The 25578-nt window shown below is 46.2% G+C and overlaps 1 protein-coding gene across 1 annotated transcript; it reads right to left on the bottom strand.

Moving 5' to 3' along the window:
* Window positions 1-313: 313 nt before the first annotated feature.
* Window positions 314-18126, bottom strand: LOC130119170 (deleted in malignant brain tumors 1 protein-like). Its single transcript, XM_056287597.1, has 13 exons — window positions 18034-18126; window positions 17152-17184; window positions 12877-13188; window positions 10947-11258; window positions 9455-9778; window positions 6597-6899; window positions 6318-6419; window positions 4283-4585; window positions 3824-4066; window positions 3178-3501; window positions 2910-3044; window positions 1924-2053; window positions 314-566 (listed from the first exon to the last, which is right to left on the bottom strand). The coding sequence occupies exons 1-13, from the start codon at window positions 18062-18064 to the stop codon at window positions 314-316; spliced, it is 2805 nt and encodes a 934-aa protein (XP_056143572.1). The 5' UTR covers window positions 18065-18126.
* Between the last annotated feature and the right edge of the window lie 7452 nt (window positions 18127-25578).

Raw genomic sequence — 25578 nt, 5'->3', positions numbered from 1 at the left:
GCAGAGCTCGCTCATAGCGACACCAACTCCGTCATATTCTCAACAGGTGAAGTGCTGAGCTGAAGTCAGAGGTGGCAAAACCAGAAAGTAAAAAGTCCTCACCATGTATTCACTCCAACCATGCACTAAACCAGGGGATTCTAATTAACACCACTCTTCAGCAAGGCAGGGAGATGAAACCAGCTGGTTCAGTGTATAGGTGGGGGAAAATACACGGCTCCGACTTTTACTTTGTGGATCTGATTTTGCCATCTCGTCTGAATTTACATCAGAATGACACATGTGTGCTGGAACGAAACTTCTTCCATAATTATTACATTGCGTAATTTACATAGATTTCCTTCTCCTCTTCCTCGGCACTGTCAGTATCGCTTTGGCCATTGGAAAAATCACCCTGACACAGGTCATCTTTGCCGCCATCTTCATCTCTCCACTCCCCCCCGCTGCTGCCCCCTGGGTTATGGTCGGCAGTGTTGTGGTCTGGGTAGGTTTCTGTGTTAGGACAGATAGCACGGTTGTTTTTCTCCACTCCACGCGTATGCACGCTGCCCACTGCTGCAAGGTCTCTGGAGTTTACAGGGAAGACAGCGGTCAGGTTGACTGAATATCTCTGAGGAAAATTATTGAAAATTTTGAATGCAGAAATTTGAGGAGTAAGTCATAAATATTGTTTTCTGTTTCAATCTCTACCGCTTAGAAACCTCTGCTGAGCCCTGAAATCACTTCACACATCAGGGAAGTAGAATTAGTCCACATTGCACCTTTAAAGCTGCTTAAGCAATGTTTTGGATATTAACAGTGACGAAGAGACTCTCTGTAATGTGAAGGGTCGGTAGTATTACTGACAGCACTGAGAATCAACAACCCAGTCTACAGTTTTCCTAAACTTTCACTTCATTTTTCAGATTTAATATACTGTAACGTGCATGGATAAGTAGACACGTTGGTCCTTGACTAACGGGTCGGAGCCTTTAGTCGACTGGTTAACGTTGTCACTTGCGGTGTGGGAGACACGGGTTCGCGTCCCGGCTGTGGCGGTACCCGGGCTGCCCCCCGAATTCGCTACAGTACTATTTCCCTGTGATGGCTGGCACGAAGGAGGTTCAATCAGACTCTGTAATTGTGACAACAGCGGCCTCTAGGAAAATGAGCCCTACGTGAGTACTGCACCTTGCTAGGATTTTTAGTTTTGGTCTGATTTGTGTGTGTGTGTGTGTGTGTGTGTGTGTGTGTGTGTGTGTGTGTGTGTGTGTGTGTGTGTGTGTGTGTGTGTGTTTAGATTGACTGGGAAGGGGTGTCCGGGTAGCGTAGTGGTCTATTCCATTGCCTACCAACACGAGGATGGCTGTCTGTTGGTGCTGTTAAAAACGTTTTAAGACACCCTACAATAATGTTTATAATCAGGGGGCATGACATTGTTTTCAAAAGAGATCAAGAGCATGCTCATTATTATAGTAACAAGTAAGCTTTCATACAATTAGTAGAACAAGTAGAACCTTTTTTCTCAACTTTTATATGTGACTAAAACGACCATTTGTGCCTCGAGCTCGGCAAGGAAACTGAGCTCAGCAGTCACATAAGCAGCGGGAATACAAGTTTGTTAGATCGTTTACTCTCTAGAGCAGTGGTGGGCAATCTGGTCCAGAAAGGGCCAGTGTGGGTGAAGGTTTGTGTTCCAACTGAGCAGTTACACACCTGATCCCACTAATCAACCGGTAGAGTCTTTGCTGAGGAACCTGATAAGGAGACACAGGTGTATAATTGCTTGGTTGGAACAAAAACCTTCACCCACACCGGCCCTTTCTGGATAAGATTGCCCACCCCTGCTCTAGATCCTCGGACCATTGGCTTTACTATTTGACTAATGTCAACCCCATTCTAGTTGACTACTGTAACGTTCAGGTTACCAACCAGTCCACTAACCCATAGTTCTCGAAGTCGTTACTGTCATCATTGTTCTCTTGGTTCCAGGTGAAGTTCTCCAGGTTCTCGTCGTCCTGATCGCTGTTTGCCTCCTTGGGATGGGGCGTTAGCTGGTATGTGTTCCGCACACCTGGGAAGTTACACAGTCACAAAGAAAGAACATGGTCTCGTTTTCTCTCAGGTTCAGTCCGATTTCAGTATTTAATTGGCCGATAATTTATCCATCCATCCATTATCCTAACCGCTTATCCTGCTGTCAGGGTCGCGGGGATGCTGGAGCCTATCCCAGCAGTCATTGGGCGGCGGGCGGGGAGACATCCTGGACAGGCCGCCAGTCAGTCACAGGGTCCACACACACACACACACACACACACACACACACACACACACACACACACACACACACACACACACACACACACACACACACACACACACACAAATATGTTCACACCAAAGGACAATTTAGTACAGCCGATTCACCTGACCTACATGTCTTTGGACTGTGGGAGGAAACCCACGCAGACACGGGGAGAACAGTTAAACTCCACACAGAGGACGACCCGGGATGACCCCTAAGGTTGGACTACCCCAGGGCTCGAACCCAGGACCTTCTTGCTGTGACGTGACTACGCTAACAAGTGCGCCACCATGCCGCCCCCGTTTATTAATAGATCCAACCATTTCTTTAATGTCAGTTCTCCTGGACTTTAATTTGTTTCCACAGTTGACAGTTTACTGAGACATCTGTGAAGTAAAAGAGATGATAAGACATACCTTCACATGAAGCTGAGTGCCTGCAAACTGTGCACATGGTTGTTAAAAATGTTTGACAGTTAATGTAAAACTAGTTTATGTTGAAGAGTGTTTTTCTGATTTGTGTTTGTTACTGCTTGTCTGGTTAAAAGCAGTCTTTATAAAAGTCAGTATGTGTGACGTCTACAGTGCAGCAGAAGTGGCAGAAGCTGAGCAGAGTTCAGACTCACGGTTTGTACCGCTGGTCTTCACTTCCACCTCTCGGTGTCTCCTCCTCCTCATGATCAGAAAGGAGACAATCAGCAAGACAAGCAGGAGCAAGAGGCCACCGACCACCCCGATAACCCGCCGTGGAAGGAGAGAAGCTGAGGAATGAGAGAAAGAGAGAGAGAAAGAGAGTAAACCAGATGGGATGAATAGAAAAAGGGACAAAAGGATACAGAGAGAAAGAAAGAAGAAAGAGATTTGTATGATCGGTGCAGGAACTCAACCTGATACCTCTGACTGTGACAGTCAGCATCTCTGAGGCTTTGGAGGTGAAGGTGCGAGTAGAGACGTTGACTTGGTAGACGCAGCTGTAGTCGCCCTGCTGTCGATACTCTGCCACAGGGAAGTAAAACGAGGCTGAGTGACTGACAGCTGACTGGACATCAGTGTTGTTGGAGCCGGAGAAGGAGAGGTAGAAGACGCCTCCTGGATACTGAGGAGAAACTGAGCAGCTGATGATGAAGTTGTGACCTGCTGTGACCTCTGGGCCCTGGGTACCCCAGACCGGCCCTTTGTTCAAGGTGGTCAGGGAGATGTTGGGCTGCTGCGGGCTCACTGGGATTCAAACACATAAACAGCCATACATGAAGAATTTGGTACTGAAATGAGATGTCCCTCCAGTGAAACATATGACAGATAATGAATGACCTTCTGACTTTTCAAACTGTCTGCCTGTCTCTCCAGCGTCAGTCAGTAGCTATCTAGCTAGCTAGCTAGCTAGCTAGCTAGATAGATATAGAGAAAGAAAAAGAGAAATGAAAGAAAGAAAGCAAACAGAAACAAAAGAAGGAAGAGATTTGTGTGATTGGTGGATGAACTCAGCCTGATACCTTGGAAAAGAAAAGAAAAACTATCTTTCTGTTAAGGGCTTACTAACCGACGGTGATGCTGACCAGGGTGCTGTAGGGGCTGGTGAATTGCTGGGTGGAGAGGCGGCAGGTGTAACTGCCCTGGTGAGAGGACTCAATGTTGGACACTGTGAATGTCGCACTGGTCAGACCAAACCCCGAGATCTGGTTCCCTCTTGGAGATCCATCCTGGTAGAAGTTGATACGAATCGGATCACAGAGCTGGGAGAAATGGGAGCAGGTGAGGCTCAGCTCATTGCTTGGTGAGAGGGCTGTATGGGAAGAAGACAGACTGGGAGTGAGAAGAGATCTGTGATCTCTGCAGGAAAACATTTCTTTACATGTGGCTCGAGAATACTGCATCAAAAGAGGTTGTTATCTTGAGTAATTTCTATCAGGCCTCTATTGTTCAGCCATGCAACACAAACAATTTTATTCACTTAAACAGGAAAGGATCAACTTCATCCTAATGCCACTTGACATTTTACCTGAGCAGACAACGCCAGCATCTTCTTTGTGGTCGCAGTTATGCTTTCCAAATCCTTTATGTGAGCACTCCATGAGAGAACACTCACTACCAGAACATCCAACATCATCCATCCAGATCTGGCCTATTCCCGGTCCAAAAGCAGCCCCTGTTTTAATTTCTGCGGCACTTCCACAACCCAGCTGTCTGCACACCACCTCAGCATCAGTCATGTCCCAGTCGTCATCACACACTGTTCCCCACTGGTTGGAGTGGTAGACCTCCACTCTACCGCTGCATCCATTGCTCCCATTTACAAGCCTCACTGTAGGATTTGAAGATCAATTACCCAAGAATGATGTTAATGCAAACCATGAATAGACTGTAACTATTACCTCATTGATATTTTTAACATAAAAACAGATTTTCCAGTCCAAAATCATTTGAAATACATGGTTTACAACTCCATAGTCTCCATGTTATTGTTAAAGATTGCTCGTTGTCATGATAAACTTGAACTCCTCCAGAGCGTAGACCAGGGATGGGAAATCTTATTCAGAAAGTGCCGCTGTGGGTGCAGGTCTTTGTTTCAGCAAAGCAGTTACCTGCCTGATGCCACTAATCAACCAGTAGAGTCTTTGCCGAGGAACATGACTAGGAGACACAAGTGTATAACTGCTTGGTTTGAACAAAGACCCGCACCCACACCGGCCCTTTCTGGTTAAGATTGCCTACCTCTGGCGTAGACTATATACACGAGTTTCCTGAGGGGGTGTTAGCTATTGCTGTACGTGTTTTTAAAAAAAAAGACAATAAAAGTTGCTAATCTACATATAAAATGTCGTTACGGAGCTCGGGGACAACACGTGCTGTTCGTGGTTGTATATACAACCAGACAAAACTTAATGAGCGGCTTACACAGGAGCACTTCGATCATAAGCCTAAAACTAAATCAGACTGTTCCTGTCAGCGATGGTACACTTTCCATCGCCACCCACAAGACGACGAGGCAACAAGAAACTGGCTGCTGCTACTACTTCTACTACTACTGCTACTGCTACTACTACTGCGACTACTTCTACTACTACTACTACTGCTACTACTACTGCTACTACTACTACTACTACTACTACTGCTACTGCTACTGCTACTACTGCTGCTACTACTGCTACTACTACTACTACTACTACTACTGCTGCTACTACTGCTACTACTGCTACTACTACTACTACTACTACTATTACTGCTACTACTACTGCTACTACTACTACTACTACTACTGCTACTACTACTGCTACTGCTACTACTGCTACTACTGCTACTACTGCTACTACTACTGCTACTACTGCTACTACTGCTACTACTGCTACTACTACTGCTACTGCTACTACTGCTACTACTGCTACTACTACTACTACTACTACTACTACTGCTACTACTACTACTGCTGCTACTACTACTACTACTGCTGCTACTACTGCTACTACTACTGCTACTACTGCTACTACTACTACTACTACTGCTACTACTACTACTACTACTACTTCTTTCGGCTGCTCCCGTTAGGGGGCGCCACAGCGGATCATCCGTTTCCATCTCTTCCTGTCCTCTGCATCTTCCTCTGTCACACCAGCCACCTGCATGTCCTCCCTCACCACATCCATAAACCTCCTCTTTGGCCTTCCTCTTCTCCTCTTCCCTGGCAGCTCCATATTCAGCATCCTTCTCCCAATATACCCAGCATCTCTCCTCCACACATGTCCAAACCATCTCAATCTTGTCTCTCTTGCTTTGTCTCCAAACCGTCCAACCTGAGCTCTCCCTCTAATATACTCGTTCCTATTCCTGTCCTTCTTCGTCACTCCCAAAATGTAAAGTTAAAAAAGCCCCCTCAAACTCTTTGATGCTCGTCTCACTTTGTTGATTCTTGTATATTTACACCATACGCGTGTCTCGAAAATGTTAAGTAAAGAGGGAGTTACACTCGGCATGTTCACCAAATAAAATGTTGTCTTTTTATTTAACATCAGCCACCATTAACTACCACCATTAGCTACCATCTAGCTGGGAGGGATGGGAGCAGGTGAGACTCAGCTCATCGCCTGGGGAGAGGACTGTGTGGGACGAAGACAGCCTGGGAGTGGGAAGAGATCTGTGATCTGTGGAGGAAAACATCTCTTTACATGTGGCTCGAGAATACTGCATCAAAAGAGGTTGTTTAATGATCTTGAGTAATTGCCATCAGGCCTCTATTGTTCAGCCATGTAACACAAAAAAATATTATTCACTTTAACAGGAAAAGATCAACTTCATCCAAATGCCACTTGACATTTTACCTGAGCAGACAACGCCAGCATCTTCACTGTGACCGCAGTTATGCGTTCCAAATCCTCCATGTGAGCACTCCATGAGAGAACACTCACTACCAGAACACCCTACATCATCCATCCAGATCGGGTCTGTTCCCGGTCCAAAAGCAGCCCCCGTCTTTATTTTTGCAGCACTTCCACAACCCAGCTGTCTGCACAATACCTCAGCATCAGTCATGTCCCAGGAGTCATCACACACTGTTCCCCACTGGTTGGAGTGGTAGACCTCCACCCTACCGCTGCATCCACTGCTCCCATCTACAAGCCTCACTGTAGAATCTGAAGAGCAATTACCCAGGAATGGTGTTAATGCAAACCATGATTAAACTGCAACTATTACCTCATTGATATTGTAGCGAATTCGGGGGACAACGCAACCACAGGAACTGCCGCGGCCGGGAAGCGAACCCGTGTCGCCCGCACCGCAGGACACATCGCTAACCGCTAGACTAAAGGGTCAGACCCGCGAGCCCGCGGCCAGCGTGTCTACTTATCCATGCACGTTACACCACCCCCCTCCTTCGGGAAGCGCGTCCCCGCGCTTAAGCATATCAGCTCCTTCACGCCTCAGGGCGCATGCGCTTCCGATGGCCTTACGGTCGCTCCATCCCACTTCTGACACCAATGTAACCGGTTATTTTCTTGCCCGGTGCGGGATTAGATACGGAGTGTACTGCACCACAAGATGACATCGCTAACCTTTAGCCGAGCGGTTAGCGATGTCTCCTGCGGTGCGGGCGATACGGGTTCGCTTCCCGGCCGCGGCAGTTCCTGTGGTTGCGTTGTCCCCCGAATTCGCTACAATATGTTTAACATAAAAAGAGATGTACCAGTCCAAAATCCTTTGAAATACACGGTTTATACAACTCTACAGTCTCCATGCCATTGTTAAAGATCGCTCCTTGTCATGAGAAACTAAAACTCTTCCAGAGCTTCGACTATAGCCACGAGTCTCCATAAAGGGTTTTAATGCGTCGCATTAAAAAAACAGTTTATGGAAACGCCCCAATTGGAATGAACTTCGAGAGAATTCCCCTAAGTCGCACCAAAGTTGGTGCGTTCGCTTGAGGGGGTTTTAGCCTGAGTCGAAACAGAGTCAACGCGCAAAACGGTAAACGGAAGCCGAACTGATTCAACGTAGCGAATATTGAGCTCACGTGACCAGCTGTTTCCGCTGTGGGCGTGTTCCCGTCCTCGCCTCTGGATGGCGCGACATATGGGCAATACTAGCTGACACGCAAGAAGGATGACAACTTTCCCAGTCGAAACCAATTCCCGAAGACCTCTCTCCACTTCTCTCATGCACGACCAAGGCTTTTTTAACGCGGGTTGGTCTTCTTCCTCTTATAGCCGTGCGCCAGTAGCGGTTGTGGTTGCTATAGTTACCAAGCCTCCCTTCCGGTCCGCCTGCGTTGCAGTCCGGGTTGTTCTTTTTCCGGTTTCAACTAAACGGCCGCACGTCACCATCTGCGTTGTGTGATTCATTGACCCACGCCAGTAATGAGAGACGATACCAATGAAGCACACAACGCAGATGGCAACGTGCGGCCGCGGCCATGTAGTTGAAACCGGAAGAAGAACAACCCGGACTGCGACGCAGGCGGACCGGAAGGGAGGCTTGGTAACTATAGCAACCACAACCCCGACTGGCGGTGCGTAACGTAAACGGTCATCTTCTGACGCAACTACGCCGCGCGTATCCTAGTTAATTCGCTACAAACCGGTTAACGGAAACGCGCATCAACGCGCCTAATTCGCGTTTTGTTTTTGCCAATTGTGTAACACTTCGCTTAAAGTTCGCTTGACGTCGGCCGCTCTGGTGGTCGAGCGCACTAAACCGCCGTTCTTGCGGTCCGCTCGTCACGTGGCTGGGCGGTTCGTATCCCAGACTCGCCGTCACCGGTCACGGCCGGAGCGTCCACGGGGTGAGGCGTTCATCAGGCCACCCTTACCCGAGGGATAGTGGGTGTAGATCGGTGTAGTGTTCGGGGACTCGTCGCTCTGCAGCGACCCCTCTGTCCCATCCTGGGGCCCTGCAGCCAAGCAACCGAAGGCATTCTCCCTACGCCTCCTTCGCGGCCTGAAGGTAATGCAATGGTAGAGGCTAGTTCCCGTCGATGCAGAGAACGGTCAACTGAGCATGCGCAAGTACTCGTTGCCTCCGTTGTTTGGGTTGGGTAGGTTAGGGTTAGGGGTAGGGCGGGGTTAGGGTTAAAGTTAGCTAATCGGACGCAGAGTAGGGGTGGGTCTTCCTAGAATCCTAGCGCCTGGGTGCTACACGGGGCGTGTGCCGGCATGGTAGAGGCATTGCGCGCATGCTCAGTTGACCGTTCTCTACTCCATTTCCGTTCTATGCATCGATGGGAACTAGCCTCTACCCCCTCAAACTCTTTGCTTACTCGTTTCACTTTGTTGATTCTTGTATGTTTACACCATACATGTGTTTCTAAAATGTTAAGTAAAGAGGAAGTTACACTCGGCAGGTTCACCAAATAAAAGGTTGTCTGTAGATCATCTACATTGTCTTTTTTTTTAGCACTAGCCACCATTAGCTACCATCTAGCTGGGAGGGATGGGAGCAGGTGAGGCTCCGCTCATCACCTGGTGAGAGGACTGTGCGGGGCGAAGACAGACTGGGAGTGGGAAGAGATCTCTCATCTGTGAAGCAGAACATCTCTTTACCTGTGGATCGAGAGTACTGCATTAAAAGATGTTTTCTTTTAATTATCATAAGTAATTTCCATCAGGCCTCTATTGTTCAGCCATGTAACACAAAAAAAGTTATTCACTTAAACAGGAAAGGATCAACTTCATCCAAATGCCACTTGACATTTTACCTGAGCAGACAACGCCAGCATCTTCTTTGTGGTCGCAGTTATGCTTTCCAAATCCTTCATGTGAGCACTCCACGAGAGAACACTCACTACCAGAACATCCAACATTATCCATCCAGATCTGGCCTATTCCCGGTCCAAAAGCAGCCCCTGTCTTTATATCTGCAGCACTTCCACAACCCAGCTGTCTGCACAATACCTCAGCATCAGCCATGTCCCAGGAGTCATCACACACTGTTCCCCACTGGTTGGAGTGGTAGACCTCCACTCTACCGCTGCATCCGCTGCTCCCATTTACAAGCCTCACTGTAGGATCTGAAGATCAATTACCCAAGAATGATGTTAATGCAAAGCATTGATTAAACTGGAACTATTACCTCGTTGATATAATCATTTGAAATACATGATTTATAACACAATAGTGTCCATGCCATTGTTAAAGGTTGTTCGTTGTCATGATAAACTTGAACTCTTCCAGAGCATAGACTATAACCACGAGTTTCCTGGGGAGCTGTCACTGGGGAAACGATTATGGGTAATACTTCCGGTGTTCGGCGGAAGCAGTATCAGACCGGCGGCAGATTTGGCTGAAGAAGTGTTAGCTATTGCTGTTCGTGTTTTTTAAACAAGGAAGATGATAAAAGTTGCTAACCTACATAAGAAATGTCGTTACGGAGCTCGGGGACAACACGTGCTGTTCGTGGTTGTATATACAACCAGAAGAAACTTAATGAGCGGCTTAAACAGGAGCGCTTCGATCATTAGCCTAAAACTAAACCAGACTGTTCCTGTCAGCGATGGTACACTTTCCATCGCCACCCACAAGACGACGAGGCAAAAAGAAATTGGCTACTACTACTATTACTACTACTACTACTTTCGGCTACTCCCTTTAGAGGGCGCCACAGTGGATCATTTGTTTCCATGTCTTCCTGTCCTCTGCATCTTCCTCTGTCACACCAGCCACCTGCATGTTCTACCTCACCACATCCATAGACCTCCTCTTTGGCCTTCCTCTTCTCCTCTTCCCTGGCAGCTCCATAAAAATGTAAACTTAAAAAAGCCCCCTCAAACTCTTTGTTTGCTCGTCTCACTTTGTTGATTCTTGTATATTTACACCATACATGTGTTTCTAAAATGTTAAGTAAAGAGGGCGTTACACTCGCCATGTTCACCAAATAACTACCACCATTAGCTACCATCTAGCTGGGAGGGATGGGAGCAGGTGAGGCTCAGCTCATCGCCCTGGGGAGAGGACTGTGTGGGAGGGACGAAGACAGCCTGGGAGTGGGAAGAGATCTGTGATCTCTGGAGGTAAACGTCTCTTTACATGTGGATCGAGAATACTGCATCAAAAGAGGTTGTTTAATGATCTTGAGTAATTGCCATCAGGCCTCTATTGTTCAGCCATGTAACACAAAAAAATATTAGTCACTTTAACAGGAAAGGATCAACTTCATCCAAATGCCACTTGACATTTTACCTGAGCAGACAACGCCAGCATCTTCTTGGTGGCCGCAGTTATGCTTTCCAAATCCTTTATGTGAGCACTCCATGAGAGAACACTCACTACCAGAACATCCAACATTATCCATCCAGATCTGGCCTATTCCCGGTCCAAAAGCAGCCTCTTTCTTTATTTCTGCAGCACTTCCACAACCCAGCTGTTTGCACACCACCTCCGCATCAGCCATGTCCCAGCCGTCATCACACACTGTTCCCCACTGGTCTGAATGGTAGACCTCCACTCTTCCGCTGCATCTACTGCTCCCATTTACAAGCCTCACTGTAGGATCTGAAGAGCAATTACCCAAGAATGATGTTAATGCAAACCATGAATAGACTGTAACTATTACCTCGTTGATATTTTTAACATAGAGATTTACCAGTCCAATTTGAAATACATGATTTACAACTCTATAGTCTCTATGCCATTGTTAAAGATCGTTCGTTGTCATGATAAACTTGAACTCTTCCAGACATCAACTATAGCCACGAGTTTCCTGCGGGTGGGGGGGGGGAATCACTGGGGAAACGATTATGGGTAGTACTTCCGGTGTTCGACGGAAGCAGTATCAGACCGGCGGCAGATTTGGCTGAAGAAGTGTTAGCTATTGCTGCTCGTGTTTAAAAAAAGAGGATGAAAGTTGCTAACCTGCATACAAAATGTCGTTTCGGAGCTCGGGGACAACACGTGCTGGCCGTGGTTGTACCTACAACCGGGAGAAACGTAACGAGCGGCTTAGACGGGAGCGCTTCGATCTTAAATCCAAAACTAAATCAGACTTCCTGTCAGAGATTGTACGCTTTCCATCGCCTCCCACAAGACGACGAGCCAACAAGAAACTGGCTGCTACGGTTCCGCGGTGGTGTAGCGGTCTAAGCATCGGCTTTGGGTCGATGCAGTTGCCCACTGGGGACCGGGGGGTTCGCGCCCCGGTCTCGTCAGATCCGACTATGGCCGGACTCGATGAAGCAGCGATAACTGGCAACGCTGATGTCAGGAGGGGGGCGGAGTCGGCTTGTGTTCGTCACATGAACGCGTCTGTGTGGGTGGGGGGGAAGCGGTGGTTTGGCCTGGAGTCGCCTTGTCCCGGAAGTGGCGGGGCGACTCCTTGGAGACTGCCGGCCGGAGAGATGCAGTACGAGGGTGGGTGTTTGAACTAGAATAGGGAGCGATTGGCCACTAAATTTGGAGAAAAAGGGAAAAATCAGAAAGAAATTTCCAAAGGAATTGGCTACTACTACTCCTAGTACTAGTACTACTACTACTTTCGGCTGCTCCCGTTAGGGGGCGCCACAGCAGATCATCCGTTTCCATCTCTTCCTGTCCTCTGCATCTTCCTCTGTCACACCAGCCACCTGCATGTCCTCCCTCACCACATCCATAAACCTCCTCTTTGGCCTTCCCCTTCTCCTCTTCCCTGGCAGCTCCATAAAAGAAAAAAGTAAACTTAAAGAAGCCCCCTCAAACTCTTTGTTTGCTCGTCTCACTTTGTTGATTCTTGTATATTTACACCATACATGTGTTCTGAAAATGTTAAGGAAAGAGGAAGTTACACTCGGCAGGTTCACCAAATAAAAGGTCTTTTTATTTAACATCAGCCACCATTAACTACCACCATTAGCGACCATCTAGCTGGGAGGGATGGGAGCAGGTGAGGCTCAGCTCATCGCCTGGGGAGAGGACTGTGTGGGAGGGACGAAGACAGCCTGGGAGTGGGAAGAGATCTGTGATCTCTGGAGGTAAACATCCCTTTATATGTGGATCGAGAATACTGCATCAAAGAGGTTATTTAATGATCTTGAGTAATTGCCATCAGGCCTGTATTGTTCAGCCATGTAACACAAAAAAGGTTATTCACTTTAACAGGAAAAGATCAACTTCATCCAAATGCCACTTGACATTTTACCTGAGCAGACAACGCCAGCATCTTCACTGTGGTCGCAGTTATGCTTTCCAAATCCTCCATGTGAGCACTCCATGAGAGAACACTCACTACCAGAACATCCAACATTATCCATCCAGATCTGGCCTGTTCCCGGTCCAAAAGCAGCCCCCGTCTTTATTTCTGTAGCTCTTCCACAACCCAGCTGTCTGCACAACACCTCAGCATCAGCCATGTCCCAGTCGTCATCACACACTGTTCCCCACTGGTCTGAATGGTAGACCTCCACTCTACCGCGGCATCTATTGCTTCCATCTACAAGCCTCACTGTAGGGTCTGAAAAGCAGTTACCCAGGAATGATGTTAATGCAAACCATGATTAAACTGTAACTATTACCTCATTGATATTTTTAAAATATATATTTTTATTCAGATTTTCCGATAGTTACAGGTCATACCAATATAACCCAACCCACCCCACAACCTGCAACAACATGACATTTACAATACAAGAAGACAACAGCACAACAACAAAGCAACAGTACATTAACAGTATGAGAGACAAATAAATAAAATAAAATAAAACTGGCAAGTTGGCAAATTGCTTAGACCGCACGTTGTCAGCATATAGGCAGCGACAGTAAGATGACTAAGGTGTCTAGGAACATCTCAAATTACGGCCCCTCATCCATAGTAAACCTCTGCAGGGCATTAACGAATGATATAAAGGGTTGCCATTTTGTGGTGAATTTATCATTTGAAGCCCCCAGATTATTTAATTTTCTCCAATTTAACAAAGAACATCACATCTTTAAGCTAGGAGGAGAAGGAGGGAGGCAGTGCAGACTTCCAGTTAAGAAGAATTCTGCGACGGGGCTAACAGGGTTCGAATTGAATAAGCCCGAAATGGGCACAGGAGGTAGTAGTTCGCACCCTATCAATCACCTCATCCCATCATTCTTCATCCAGTTCAACCCCCATTTCTTGTGCCCAAGCAGTCTTTGTCTTGTTCAAAGAACACATATCCAGTGACATGATAATTGAGTAGAAGTTGGAAATAGCTGCCCTCTGCTGGTGGAGTAAAATTATAAGCTAAATTGTTCAAGATTAGTCGTTGTCATGACAAACTTGATCTCTTCCAGAGCATAGACTATAAACAACTGATATACACTAAATGGACAAAAGTATTGGGACACACCTCTTAATCGTTGAATTCAGGTGTTTCATTCAGACCCATTTCCACAGGTGTATAAAGTCAAGCAGCTTGCCATGCAGTCTGCATTTACAAACATTTGTGAAAGAATGAGTCGTTCTAAAGAGCTCGGTGAATTCAAGTGTGGTACTGTCATAGGATGCCACCTTTGCAATAAGTCAGTTTGTGAAATTTGTTCCCTGCTGGATATTCCACGGTCAACTGTAAGTGGTATTATTGAAAAGTGGAAGCGTTTAGGAACAACAGTAACTCAACCACAACATGGCAGACTACGTAACACAACGGGGTCAACGAGTGCTGAGGCGCATAGTGCATAAAAGTCGCCAACGTTCTGTTGAGTCAATAACTGCAGCGTTCCAAACTTCCTCTGGCATTAACATCAGCACAAAAACTGTGCCCCGGGAGCTTCATGGAATGGGTTTCTATGGCCGAGCAGTTGCATGCAAGCCTTACATCACCAAGCACAATGCCAAGCGTCGGATGGAGTGTTGTAAAGCACGCTGCCACTGGACTGTGGAGCAGTGGAAACGTGTTCTGTGGAGTGATGAATCACCCTTCTCTGTCTGGCAGTCTGATGGACGAGTCTGGGCTTGGCGGACGCCAGGAGAACATTACCTGCCTGACTGCATTGTGCCAACTGTAAAGTTTGGTGGAGGAGGGATAATGGTATGGGGTTGTTTTTCAGGGGTTGGGCTGGGCCCCTTAGTTCCAGTGAAGGCAAATCTTAATACTTCAGCATACCAAGACATTTTGAACAATTCTATGCTTCCAACTTTGTGGGAACAGTTTGGGCAGGGCCCTTTTCTGTTCCAGCATGACTGTGCCCCAGTGCACAAAGCAAGGTCCATTAAGACATGGCTGGGTGAGTTTGGTGTGGAAGAGCTTGACTGGCCCGCACAGAGCCCTGACCTCAACGCCATCGAACACCAATGGGATGAACTAGAACGGAGATACGAGCCAGGTCTTCTCGTCCAACATCAGTACCTGACCTCACAAATGCTCTTCTGGATGAATGGGCAAAAATTCCCACAGACACACTCCAAAATCTTGTGGAAAGCCTTCCCAGAAGAGTGGAAGCTGTTATAGCTGCAAGGGGGGGGGGCAATTCCATATTAATGCCTTTGGATTAATAATGGGATGTCATAAAAGCTCCTGTAGGAGTAATGGTCAGGTGTCAATACTTTTGTCCCTATAGTGTATGTGGATCAACGAGTTTACAATGAGCTATCAGGTGAAAAGGCAGTATTTTTACATAATGAGCATGTACTCTAAAGGAAATTTCATATTTCATTTTGATTTTCCAAATATTCTATGTATAATAATAAATATTCCAAAGAGTCTAGATTATTTTTTTAAATCAGTTTTTGGTCCTTTATTTTAAAATGTCTGTGAATGTTCCCATTCATTCATCATTTTATTTTAAAAGCGGTTATCTTTAATTTCTTCAGTTTTAGTGGCGTAGACAAAGTCCGGTGGTTACAATTCAAAACAAAATGTGATCCCGAACATGCAGAAAGCATTCACGTGCAAGTCAATTACACATTGTAATGGTGTAGCATTAGCATGGGTTGCTGGGCTGTGCAGTGTAGCATTAACATGGCGCTGAGATGATAATCCAGTGGTAGCATGTGTACTTTGGAGGAAGAGGACTGATCAACAATGTCATCCGACACAAAAATATTGCGCAGTGTCAAGCCATATCAAATGTTTAAACCTAATTACAAATTGGATCCACTACTACTACTACCACTACTACTTTCGGCTGCTCCCGTTAGGGGGCGCCACAGCGGATCATCCGTTTCCATCTCTTCCTGTCCTCTGCATCTTCCTCTGTCACACCAGCCACCTGCATGTCCTCCCTCACCACATCCATAAACCTCCTCTTTGGCCTTCCTCTTCTCCTCTTCCCTGGCAGCTCCATATTCAGCATCCTTCTCCCAGTATACCCAGCATCTCTCCTCCACACATGTCCAAACCATCTCCATCTTGTCTCTCTTGCTTTGTCTCCAAACCGTCCAACCTGAGCTGTCTCTCTAATATACTCGTTCCTAATCCTGTCCTTCTTCGTCACTCTCAATGAAAATCTTATCATCTTCATCTCTGCCACCTCCAGCTCCTCCTCCTGTCTTTTCCTCAGTGCCACTGTCTCCAAACCATACAACATAGCTGGTCTCACTACCATCTTGTAAACCTTCCCATTAACTCTTGCTGGTACCCTTCTGTCGCAAATCACTCCTGACACTCTTCTCCACCCATCCTTCCCAGCTTGGCCCATCTGTCTACTCAATCGGTACAAGTTCTTCTCTCCTTCCTTAGTGTCTAACCTCTCATACAACTCACCATACGCCCTTTCCTTTGACTTTGCCACCTTTCTCTTCACTTTACGCTGCATCTCCTTGTGCTCCTGTCTACTTTCTTCGTCTCTCTGCCTGTCCCTCTTCTTCTTTGCCAACCTCTTCCTCTGTATACTGTACTTCCCCGTTCCACCACCAAGTCTCCTTGTGTTCCTTCCTCTGTCCTGATGACACACCAAGTAACTTCCTAGCTGTCTCCCTCACTAGTTCTGCAGTGGTTGCCCAGCTTTCCAGCAACTCTTCACTCCCCCCCAGTGCCTGTTTTGACTCCTCCCCGAACGCCACACAACAGTCTTCCTTCTCCAGCTTCCACCATTTGATCCTTGGTTCTGCCTTCACTCTCTTCTTCGTCTCCAAACTCATCCTACAGGCCACCATCCGATACTGCCTAGCTATGTTCTCCCTTGTCACCACCGTGCAGTCTCCAATCCCTTTCAGATCGTGCCTCCTACATAAGATATAGTCCACCTGTCTGCACGTTCTATATATATATATACATATATATATATAACTTTGTTAAAAGAAACACTCAATGGTAGGGAAAGTGCTCAACGAATAAAGAGTAAAATAATCCAGTGAGACAAGTAAATTGTTTATGAGACAGTACAAGCCTGTTTCAAAAAAGGAAACAGGCTTGTACTGTCTCATAAACAATTTACTTAACTCACTTAAATAGTGAAAGCAACCATATATGGCATGATTAACATAGGTAAAAATCCATAGTGTACTGACCTGCGAGTGAGGATGAGGTCAGGAGAAAGAAGACTACGGAGGAAGAAGATTGATGAACAGAATTAGAACAGAGTGACTCCTCAGTTGTTTGTGGAGTCTTGTGGTTTCCAGTATGTACTGTGGTTCCACTTCAGTGTGATCCGAGGGAATTTTGTCTACTCTGGCTTTGTCTTAGCTCCTCTTTTTGCAACACATTTCAAGAACACTTACTGCATCTGCATTATTTCCTTCTCCATATCATAAATCATTAAGGATATAACCATTAAATACACACTTGTGTGTTGTTTTATATCCCAAGCATCTTCACATCTTCATAATCAATACATAAATCTCTTTGTTTTTACAATCACAATCTCAAATACGATCAAAAGATTTACATGGAAACACAAAAGACAGTGCATGCAAACTAATGTCTTTCTTATGACTTTCTATTGTTGTCGTGTTTACTGCAAGGTAACAGCTTATCCCCAAATATCCAATCACTGCACTTTTGTAGATGTTCATTTTGATGGTAGAAGTTTCCTCGTAAATTTCAAATGGATCTCTGAAATATGTTTTTCTCAAACAACACTGCATTTACCCTGCATCCCCATGCCTGTCAGTAAATCAGCTAAAATATCTGCAGGACTCTAACTTCGGCTCCGAGCTAGTTTTGTCATCATTTAAGTTGGGAAGGATTCAGAGGCCCACACTTTTGGAAGAAAAACAAAACAAAACAAAACAAAACATGTAACGAGCATACCACAACACCAAGACCTTCCTTTTCAACGTTACAGAACCCTGATGTTGATAGTGAGGGAAAGTAAGCGGTTTGGATAATGGATGGGTGGGTGGATGGATGGATGTTGATAGTGAGCGAAAGCATGTTAGCATGACACTTACCCACGGTCAAACAGAGGCGGTTTCTCAACATGTTGTCCCCCGCTGCAGAAGCAAAGCAGGTGTTCTTCGCCCGTCCTCGCAGGACCGAGGACTTCACAGAGCTGTGATGAATTCAAAAATGAAGAAGTTTTCTTGAAACCGTATGCAAAACAACATCAAGCAGGAGGTGCTTCCCTCAAGCTGACGTACGGTTAAATATGATGACCTCACAGTCTCGGCACGGACATCATCATGCCTTGCTGATACCTCTGCATGGATGAAAGAACGCCACCCTCAGCTTAACCTACCTAAAACTGAGCTCTTTGTCATACCAGCCAGTCCATCCTTACAGCAACCGGTTATCCAGCACAGATCAATCCAACTCATGCCCACACAGTCTACCCGAAACCTGGGTGTTGACTAAGGTTCGCATAAAATAGATAAATAATTGCTTCTATGCACCCTTGCCTTTGTGCACTGCCTGTTGACACCTATGTCCTATCGGACTTGAACCTGGTTTCCTGGCACTTGCTTGCGTCGTCGCCTCCTGACCAGATCCTTGCTTGTGTTGTGTATTAACTCTCAGACGTACGTCGCTTTGGGTAAACGCGTCTGCTAAATGAAATTGTAGTTGTAATTGTAAATAGTAAAGAAAGACATCAGCAGACAGATGCAAGAAACTCCCAGATGAGTTTGACTGCGTGCAAGTCGTCCTTTTGGGTGGGGATCCCAGACGATGATGGGAATTATGAATAACCATGCACAGAAACAGCTTCTTCTCCAAAGCAGGGGCCTCGACAGAGCCCCGTATCAGGGTTTAAGCTAAACAACGAATAGCCAAATTATGAACTTTTTTTGCAGCCGCTCGTCTTAACGGTTACCGCTGATGAGAACTTCACCAGGGAACATGTCGCGGCACATGACAGTTAAGAGATGGAACAGATTTGGGGGAAGTCGGGAGGTCAAATGTCATTGTTTGTTGGCGCAAATATGACTGGACGTTGCTTTCATAGACTATGCTGGCGGCATATAGGAGCGTCCGAGATAAGCTTCAAACGAGAAAATAGCTGTGACCAAGCAAGAAAAGACCAGGCAGAAGTTAAAGGGAGTAGATTGCATGTTGGTGGAGCAGAATAAAGTCTGCCTGTTTCATTCCTTCATATGAGATGAAGATGGGACCTCAGAGAGCCGTGGTACGTACCCCTGCCTGTCCGGTCCACACCTAGGTGTCTTCTCATCTACTCATATATTTTTGTAATGTGTGTGTGTGTGGTGTTAGTGTAGATAGCGGGACCGAAAACTAAAGCACTTATGATCCTAATGCTTTTTGGTGGTGGTAGGTATTGTCTCAGAGAGTAAGGGAAAAATGTCAAAAAATTAAAAATTATGCATAATTATGCATACATATGCAAAATATGCATTTTTCTAAAAATGGCTAAAAAAACACTTTTCTCGGCATTTCAGATGATTCTGAGCATCTTTGATTTTTTCACCTATATAAAAACTTTTTTCTGGGATTTAGAAATGTTTTGGCATTATGCAAAATATATGCATTTTTGCAAAAATGCACTTATGATCCTATTTTTTTTGGAGGTGGTAGGCATTGTTCCAGAGAGGACCAGAAACATAGCAGAAAATTAAAATACCTATAATAATTATGCAAAATATGCATTTTCTAAAAATGGCTAAAAACCACTTTTCTCGGCATTTCAGATGATTCTGAGCATTTGGGGGGAGGGAGTTGGAGTGGGGGGGGTTTAGGGGCAGGGGGAAGGCGGTTAGCTGGCAGGATGAAGAGGAGGGAGATTCAGACGGGTGGATAACCAAACCGCTACATTGTAGCGGGGTTCTTCTAGTTTATTTATCATACCATTAAGTTTGTTCCTTTTCTGATTACTTTTCACTTGCCTTTAATCCTTCGAAGCATCGGGCTGTAGAAACTGCTGCAGACAAGACAATGGCTTTGCATAACAGAGATGGGAGTCAGCACCTCCCAATTTGATATGACGATTCGATACACGCTGCAATTTGTCAAACAACACAATGTTACGAATACAAGGAGTCCCCGGGTTACGAACACCACCCGAACCCCTACACTTACGAACCAGCTCCTCCTGGGGGTCTCAAGGTGTTCCCAGGCCAGACTGGACATGTAGTCCCTCCAGCTCCTCCTGAGGGATCTCAAGGGGTTCCCAGGCCAGACTGGACATGTAGTCCCTCCAGCTCCTCCTGAGGGATCTCAAGGTGTTCCCAGGCCAGACTGGAAATGTAGTCCCTCCAGCTCCTCCTGAGGGATCTCAAGTTGTTCCCAGGCCAGACTGGACATGTAGTCCCTCCAGCTCCTCCTGAGGGATCTCAAGGTGTTCCCAGGCCAGACTGGACATGTAGTCCCTCCAGCTCCTCCTGAGGGATCTGAAGGTTTTCCCAGGCCAGACTGGACATGTAGTCCCCCCAGCTCCTCCTGGGGGATCTCAAGGCGTTCCCAGGCCAGACTGGACATGTAGTCCCTCCAGCTCCCCCTGGGGGATCTCAAGGCGTTCCCAGGCCAGACTGGACATGTAGTCCCTCCAGCTCCTCCTGAGGGATCCCAAGGCGTTCCCAGGCCAGATTGGACATGTAGTCCCTCCAGCGAGTTCTGGGTCTACCCCGGGGTCTCTTCCCGGTTGGACGTGCCCGGAAAACCTCCAAAGGAAGGCGTCCAGGGGGCATCCTGATCAGATGCCCGAACCACCTCAACTGGCTCCTTTCGACGTGAAGGAGCAGCGGCTCTACTCCGAACTCCCTCCGGATGTCCGAGCTCCTCACCAGGCTGAGCCCAGACACCCTACGGAGGAAACTCATTTCAGATCAGAGATTTAAGAGGTGATGGCGGATACAAGTGGCTGAAATGAACCCACCGCTGCCACCGATGCCCCAGAGTTTGATAAGAATCGCGATTCTTACGTGAATCGATTTTCTCCCACCCCTAATTCAAACTTTTAAGTCCTATTCGTAGCCTATAGATAAAAAAAAACAGATTAAATTAGTGCTCCACAAATTTGCATCTGAATTTGTTGTTGTTGTTGATCTTTTCGTTTTTTAAGTATGAAGAATATGTCCCGTTACAGAGAAGATCCCCCTTCAGTTGAGGCACTCGAAACGACCTGTTGGAAAAGCAGCTTTAAAGTCATCAACTAGAAGGTCCTGAGGAAGTAAAAGAAAGGTGGAGGAAAACTCACATTGAACTTCTGTGAAAACCCGCTAGCCCTGTGCATAAAATTACATCAGATGTATTTTTGAGTCATAAACTGTTTAGGTCTTAAAAGAAAGAAAGAAAGAAAGAAAAGAAAAAGGAAAGAAAAGCCGGTTCCCCATCCTCAGTGCTGACAGCATCACTGCTGCTTCCTGGCAGAACCCCTGTGGGGTGAAAACTCCTCCGTGGTAATTCTGCCTGTGAACCATTCGCCCCTGTCTTCTTCTTCTTCTTCTTCTTCGCTGCCTGTGTGCGTATATACTGGTGGATTTGTTGTTTATTTTCATATTTTTGCACGATACTATAAAGCACTTTGGGACATTCCACGCATTGTATTTCAAGTGCAATACAAAATAAAGCTGACTGGACGCGTCTTTTTGTTCATGCATCCATCCCTTATCCACACCGCTTATCTTTACTCAGGGTCGCGGGGGTGCTGGAGCCTATCCCAGCAGTCATTGGGGGGCAGGCGGGGAGACACCCTGGACAGGCCGCCAGGCCATCACCGGGCTAAATAGTGTGTGCGAGAGTGTAGCTGAGAACTATGGCCTACACACCCTCTCACCAGGCCGTGTAGGCCATAATTCTCATAATTCTCAGCTACACTGCAGAATTCTCAGCTACACTGCAGAATTCTCAGCTACACTGGCACACAAAAATCCTCCCACACACACATGCGCACAGTGCTTTTTTGTTTATGGTTAAAGTGTGGAATGTAAATGTTAGTGGTGGGCATAACAGTGCAGAGAGTTTTGAAATAAATTAGAACTAGAGCTTTGCAATTTGAAGATTTTCCTTGTGTTTGATTTCAACCTGCTCCCAGGCCACTTTTTGCACCAGTGGCACTGTCTCTGCACAGGGAGTCCACAGCACGTTGATGGGCTGTGGCCTGATTATAGAGTATAGCAGAACGAGCTCACATTTCAGATAAATTCAGTAAAGGTTAAAACTACCATGCATTTCATTATTCAATTTCGGGTACCATTTAACCTGCCAGTAAAGTTAATCTGCAACAGTCTGCCATGCTTGTTCTCTTGATTTGGAGACTTTTTTCATTATTTAATTCAAGTGTAAAGATTTGTTTTCCACTCTTTCCAGCCCTCATTAAAGCTGCGGTAGGAAACTTTAGAGAAGTGAGAAATTGAGACAGATCACCCCCCCTCCCTTTACTTCCTCCTTCTTTCCCGCAACCTCTCCCTCCAAACCAGCGTTATGCAGAGAGAGAAAACTAAACCCAGAGTGACAGCCTAAGTAAATTCTAAAAGTTAAGTTTACTTAAAAAAAGCTTTAGCTAACTGATTACCTCGGGAAAAATAAGTAAATGAACTTGTGTCAAGTTATGTGAAATCATTTCACAGTGGATTTTGAGAAACGGAATAAGCCAGAACAAGAAGAAGAAGAAGAAGAAGAAGAAGAAGAGGTCTTCCAACCCGACCGCCCTGTTTCCTCTCTAGCTAGTGTCTCTAGTTAGCTTAACTTGTGTAACTATCCGAGCGACGAGCTGAACCTCTGGCTTACGGCCAAAGCATCCTATGTAGGCACATTAGCTGCCAGTCAAAGTTACGATAATGTGGAGGATGTGAGAAAGGAGACGATACCACTTCTCCTTTTGACCACACAGCTGTGGGGTCGTTTATTTCCTCCAGCTCATTTTAAGTGAACAGTTCACCATAACAAAACCTCAGCCTCGTGCCCACAAGCCCCCTTGCTAACCCCTCCCACTGTCTTAAAGGGACCGTCTCTGGTCCGCATGGCGAATATCTCCGTTACCTGCAAGTAGGTCACTACATTATCTCCTTCTACAGTTGTAAGATTATATAATCCCCAGCGCTTGTATAGTTCCCTGTCAAATATGGTCAGAGGGTCACTCTACAACGTCAGAAACCTGTGGATCGATTATTTACCCTGTAACGTGTCACGCAGCAGCCAGTGTGATGCAGCACTACTTCCTCATTTCATCGTGCAATCTTGTAGATAATGACAGAAAAGTTTACCTTAACCTTGAACAGTGAAGGTGTGTTTCATCCATCCATCCATCTGTTCTTTACACCCGTTATTCTTAACCAGGGTCACGGGGGGGCCTGTCCGCGCTGTTACTGCAACCAAGCTAATAACACTGCTGATGGTGGTGGAGTTAAACAATAGGAAGTACGAGGTGTGAAAGCATATCTATATGTATGTTGTCTTTGGTCCTCCTCTAGATGTAACCTGAAAGTGACATTCCTCTCATCAGGTTCCAGTTTTCTTTTTAGTGCCACTACCACAACTGGCAAAATGGCATCTTTTTTACATGCCTCCTTCTAACTTTTCATTGGTGGGGCCGGTGATTGCCAACCAGTGATGGTTGGATTTTCTTTGGTAGTTTGACTTCCCTCTGAGCTTTTGTCACAACTTGTCCTCTTCCAGGAGGGTCTCAGTCTAAATGCATTTATAACTGTAGGTCTTAACAGATATCTCTTGGTTTTGTCCTGCCGACGAGGACGTTCCTAAAATATCTGAACGCTTTGCACCGTTCTAACCTTGCGTTTGTATCTCTGAGCATGTGGGCCCATGTTCTGCACCCTGACTGCATCTGTGGGGTTCCTGACGCTGTCTTGGATGGTCACAGATTCGCTAAATGTGCCTCGCACTCTCTTCACAATTTCATTACCCACCACATTTAAATTTGCTAAATGTTATGCATTAACTGTATGCAGTGACGTGTGGTGAGGTCAGTGGCTGGGTAGGCAGTGGACATTCACTAATCCAAATTACATCCTTTTGTGCGCTCTAATGTTTTATAACAATCTGGTCCTTCTTCATTCTTCCAACTGCCACAGAATTCTAGCCCCTGGCTGAAGCCTCTGGTTGAACTATATGCCAAATGAAAACCGAAACACAAATATTGTCAGAGTATATATGAAGTACTTTATTCTTATTTAATATGGTTTTTGATAACTGTAAAATGACTAACACCATTGCCTCACATCATTACATTACACAGCGTTGCATCACTAAATCCCCAAAATGCACCTTTAACTCCATTTTGGCAGACGTACCGCAAAGCAACAGACAGTGGCCTCGTAGTAGGGGAAACAGAGGGAAGGACCTACCGGGGCCCAGAAGGGAGGGGAAGGGGGGGCAGCCTCGGGAAGCCAGGAATAAAAAGTTTGTTTTGGTTCGCAAATTTTTATTTCTAACTAATTAGCATCATAACTTCAGTTAAAATTGGCTCAATACATCGGTTGAGGGACTTAAAGAAAACAGTGGAGGCTCCCTAAGGCCCCTCTCACCCCTCTCTGAGGCCCCTCTCACCCCTTACAAAAGGTACAAAATGGTTTAGTCCGCCCCTCACGAGCATCTCTAAGTGCAGCTCATCTAGTCCTGTCGCGAGTGACTGCTGATAGAAGCACAGAGTCACGTCTTTCCCAAAGAAAGCAAAATCTGGGTTCCAGAAGAGAAGAAAAAAAGGAAAGGGAGAGAAGACAAATTGAGGGAAAACAACTGTTGAGTAATTTATTCCAAAAGAAAGGTGAGCTAGGAGCTTTTAAAAGAAAGGTGGCTAGCTAACTAGCTAAAGAGAGAAGCTATGATAGCCAACTACCTAAAGAGGAAAGGGGCCCACAGAGACTGCTTATGTACAGGGCCCAGAATTTTGTGCTACACCCCCGACAACAGATAGCTGGGCTTTGTTGGTGGCATCAGTGGTCTCATCGACTTGTACGGACACGAAAGGGGCTGCGTTTACCTCATCGTGAATGTTCTGTCAAAGAGTGCCACTTACTGCCAAGATAAGGTCGTTCTGAATAGGGTTCAAAGTTCTGGAAAACACTGAGGAAACTTCAAGCTGCGCCACCAACCGCCGGCCTTTCTCCGCAATGAGGTTTAAGAGCTCCACACAGTTTCCCCGGTTTGACGAGCCGGTGCTTTTTCCTTGTTTCCCCTGAAGGCCAAGTCCTGTTTCCCTAAGTAGCAAGAAGCACATACCAAGTCCTTCAGAATCTCACGATTTCCCCTCACCTTTGCATCGTGCACGGACGGAGACTTGCAGTTTCCAATGCGATTTGATGTTGAATGTGTGAACTGGACCACTCGTGCTGGACTAGCGCTGCAGGCAGGTTGTTCAGGTCACAGCACCCGGCACCTACCCAGACACTGTCCCGCTCTCTGGAAAACAGCAAACGAGGGAAGCAGTACAGCCTGCTGGTGGCAGCATCGGAGCCTCATAGCCACCCTTTCCTTATGTACCGCTCCAGCTGGAATGATCGGATGATTTTCTGCCCTTTATGCTGGCGGAGGTCAGGGAGAGCTGGTGTAGGCCTGCCTAATTTTTGCAGGTATTCCGGTTGATTAAA

This window comes from Lampris incognitus, chromosome 10, assembly GCF_029633865.1.
Source record: "Lampris incognitus isolate fLamInc1 chromosome 10, fLamInc1.hap2, whole genome shotgun sequence".
NCBI lineage: Eukaryota > Metazoa > Chordata > Actinopteri > Lampriformes > Lampridae > Lampris > Lampris incognitus.
This window is presented reverse-complemented; position numbering and strand designations above follow the sequence as displayed.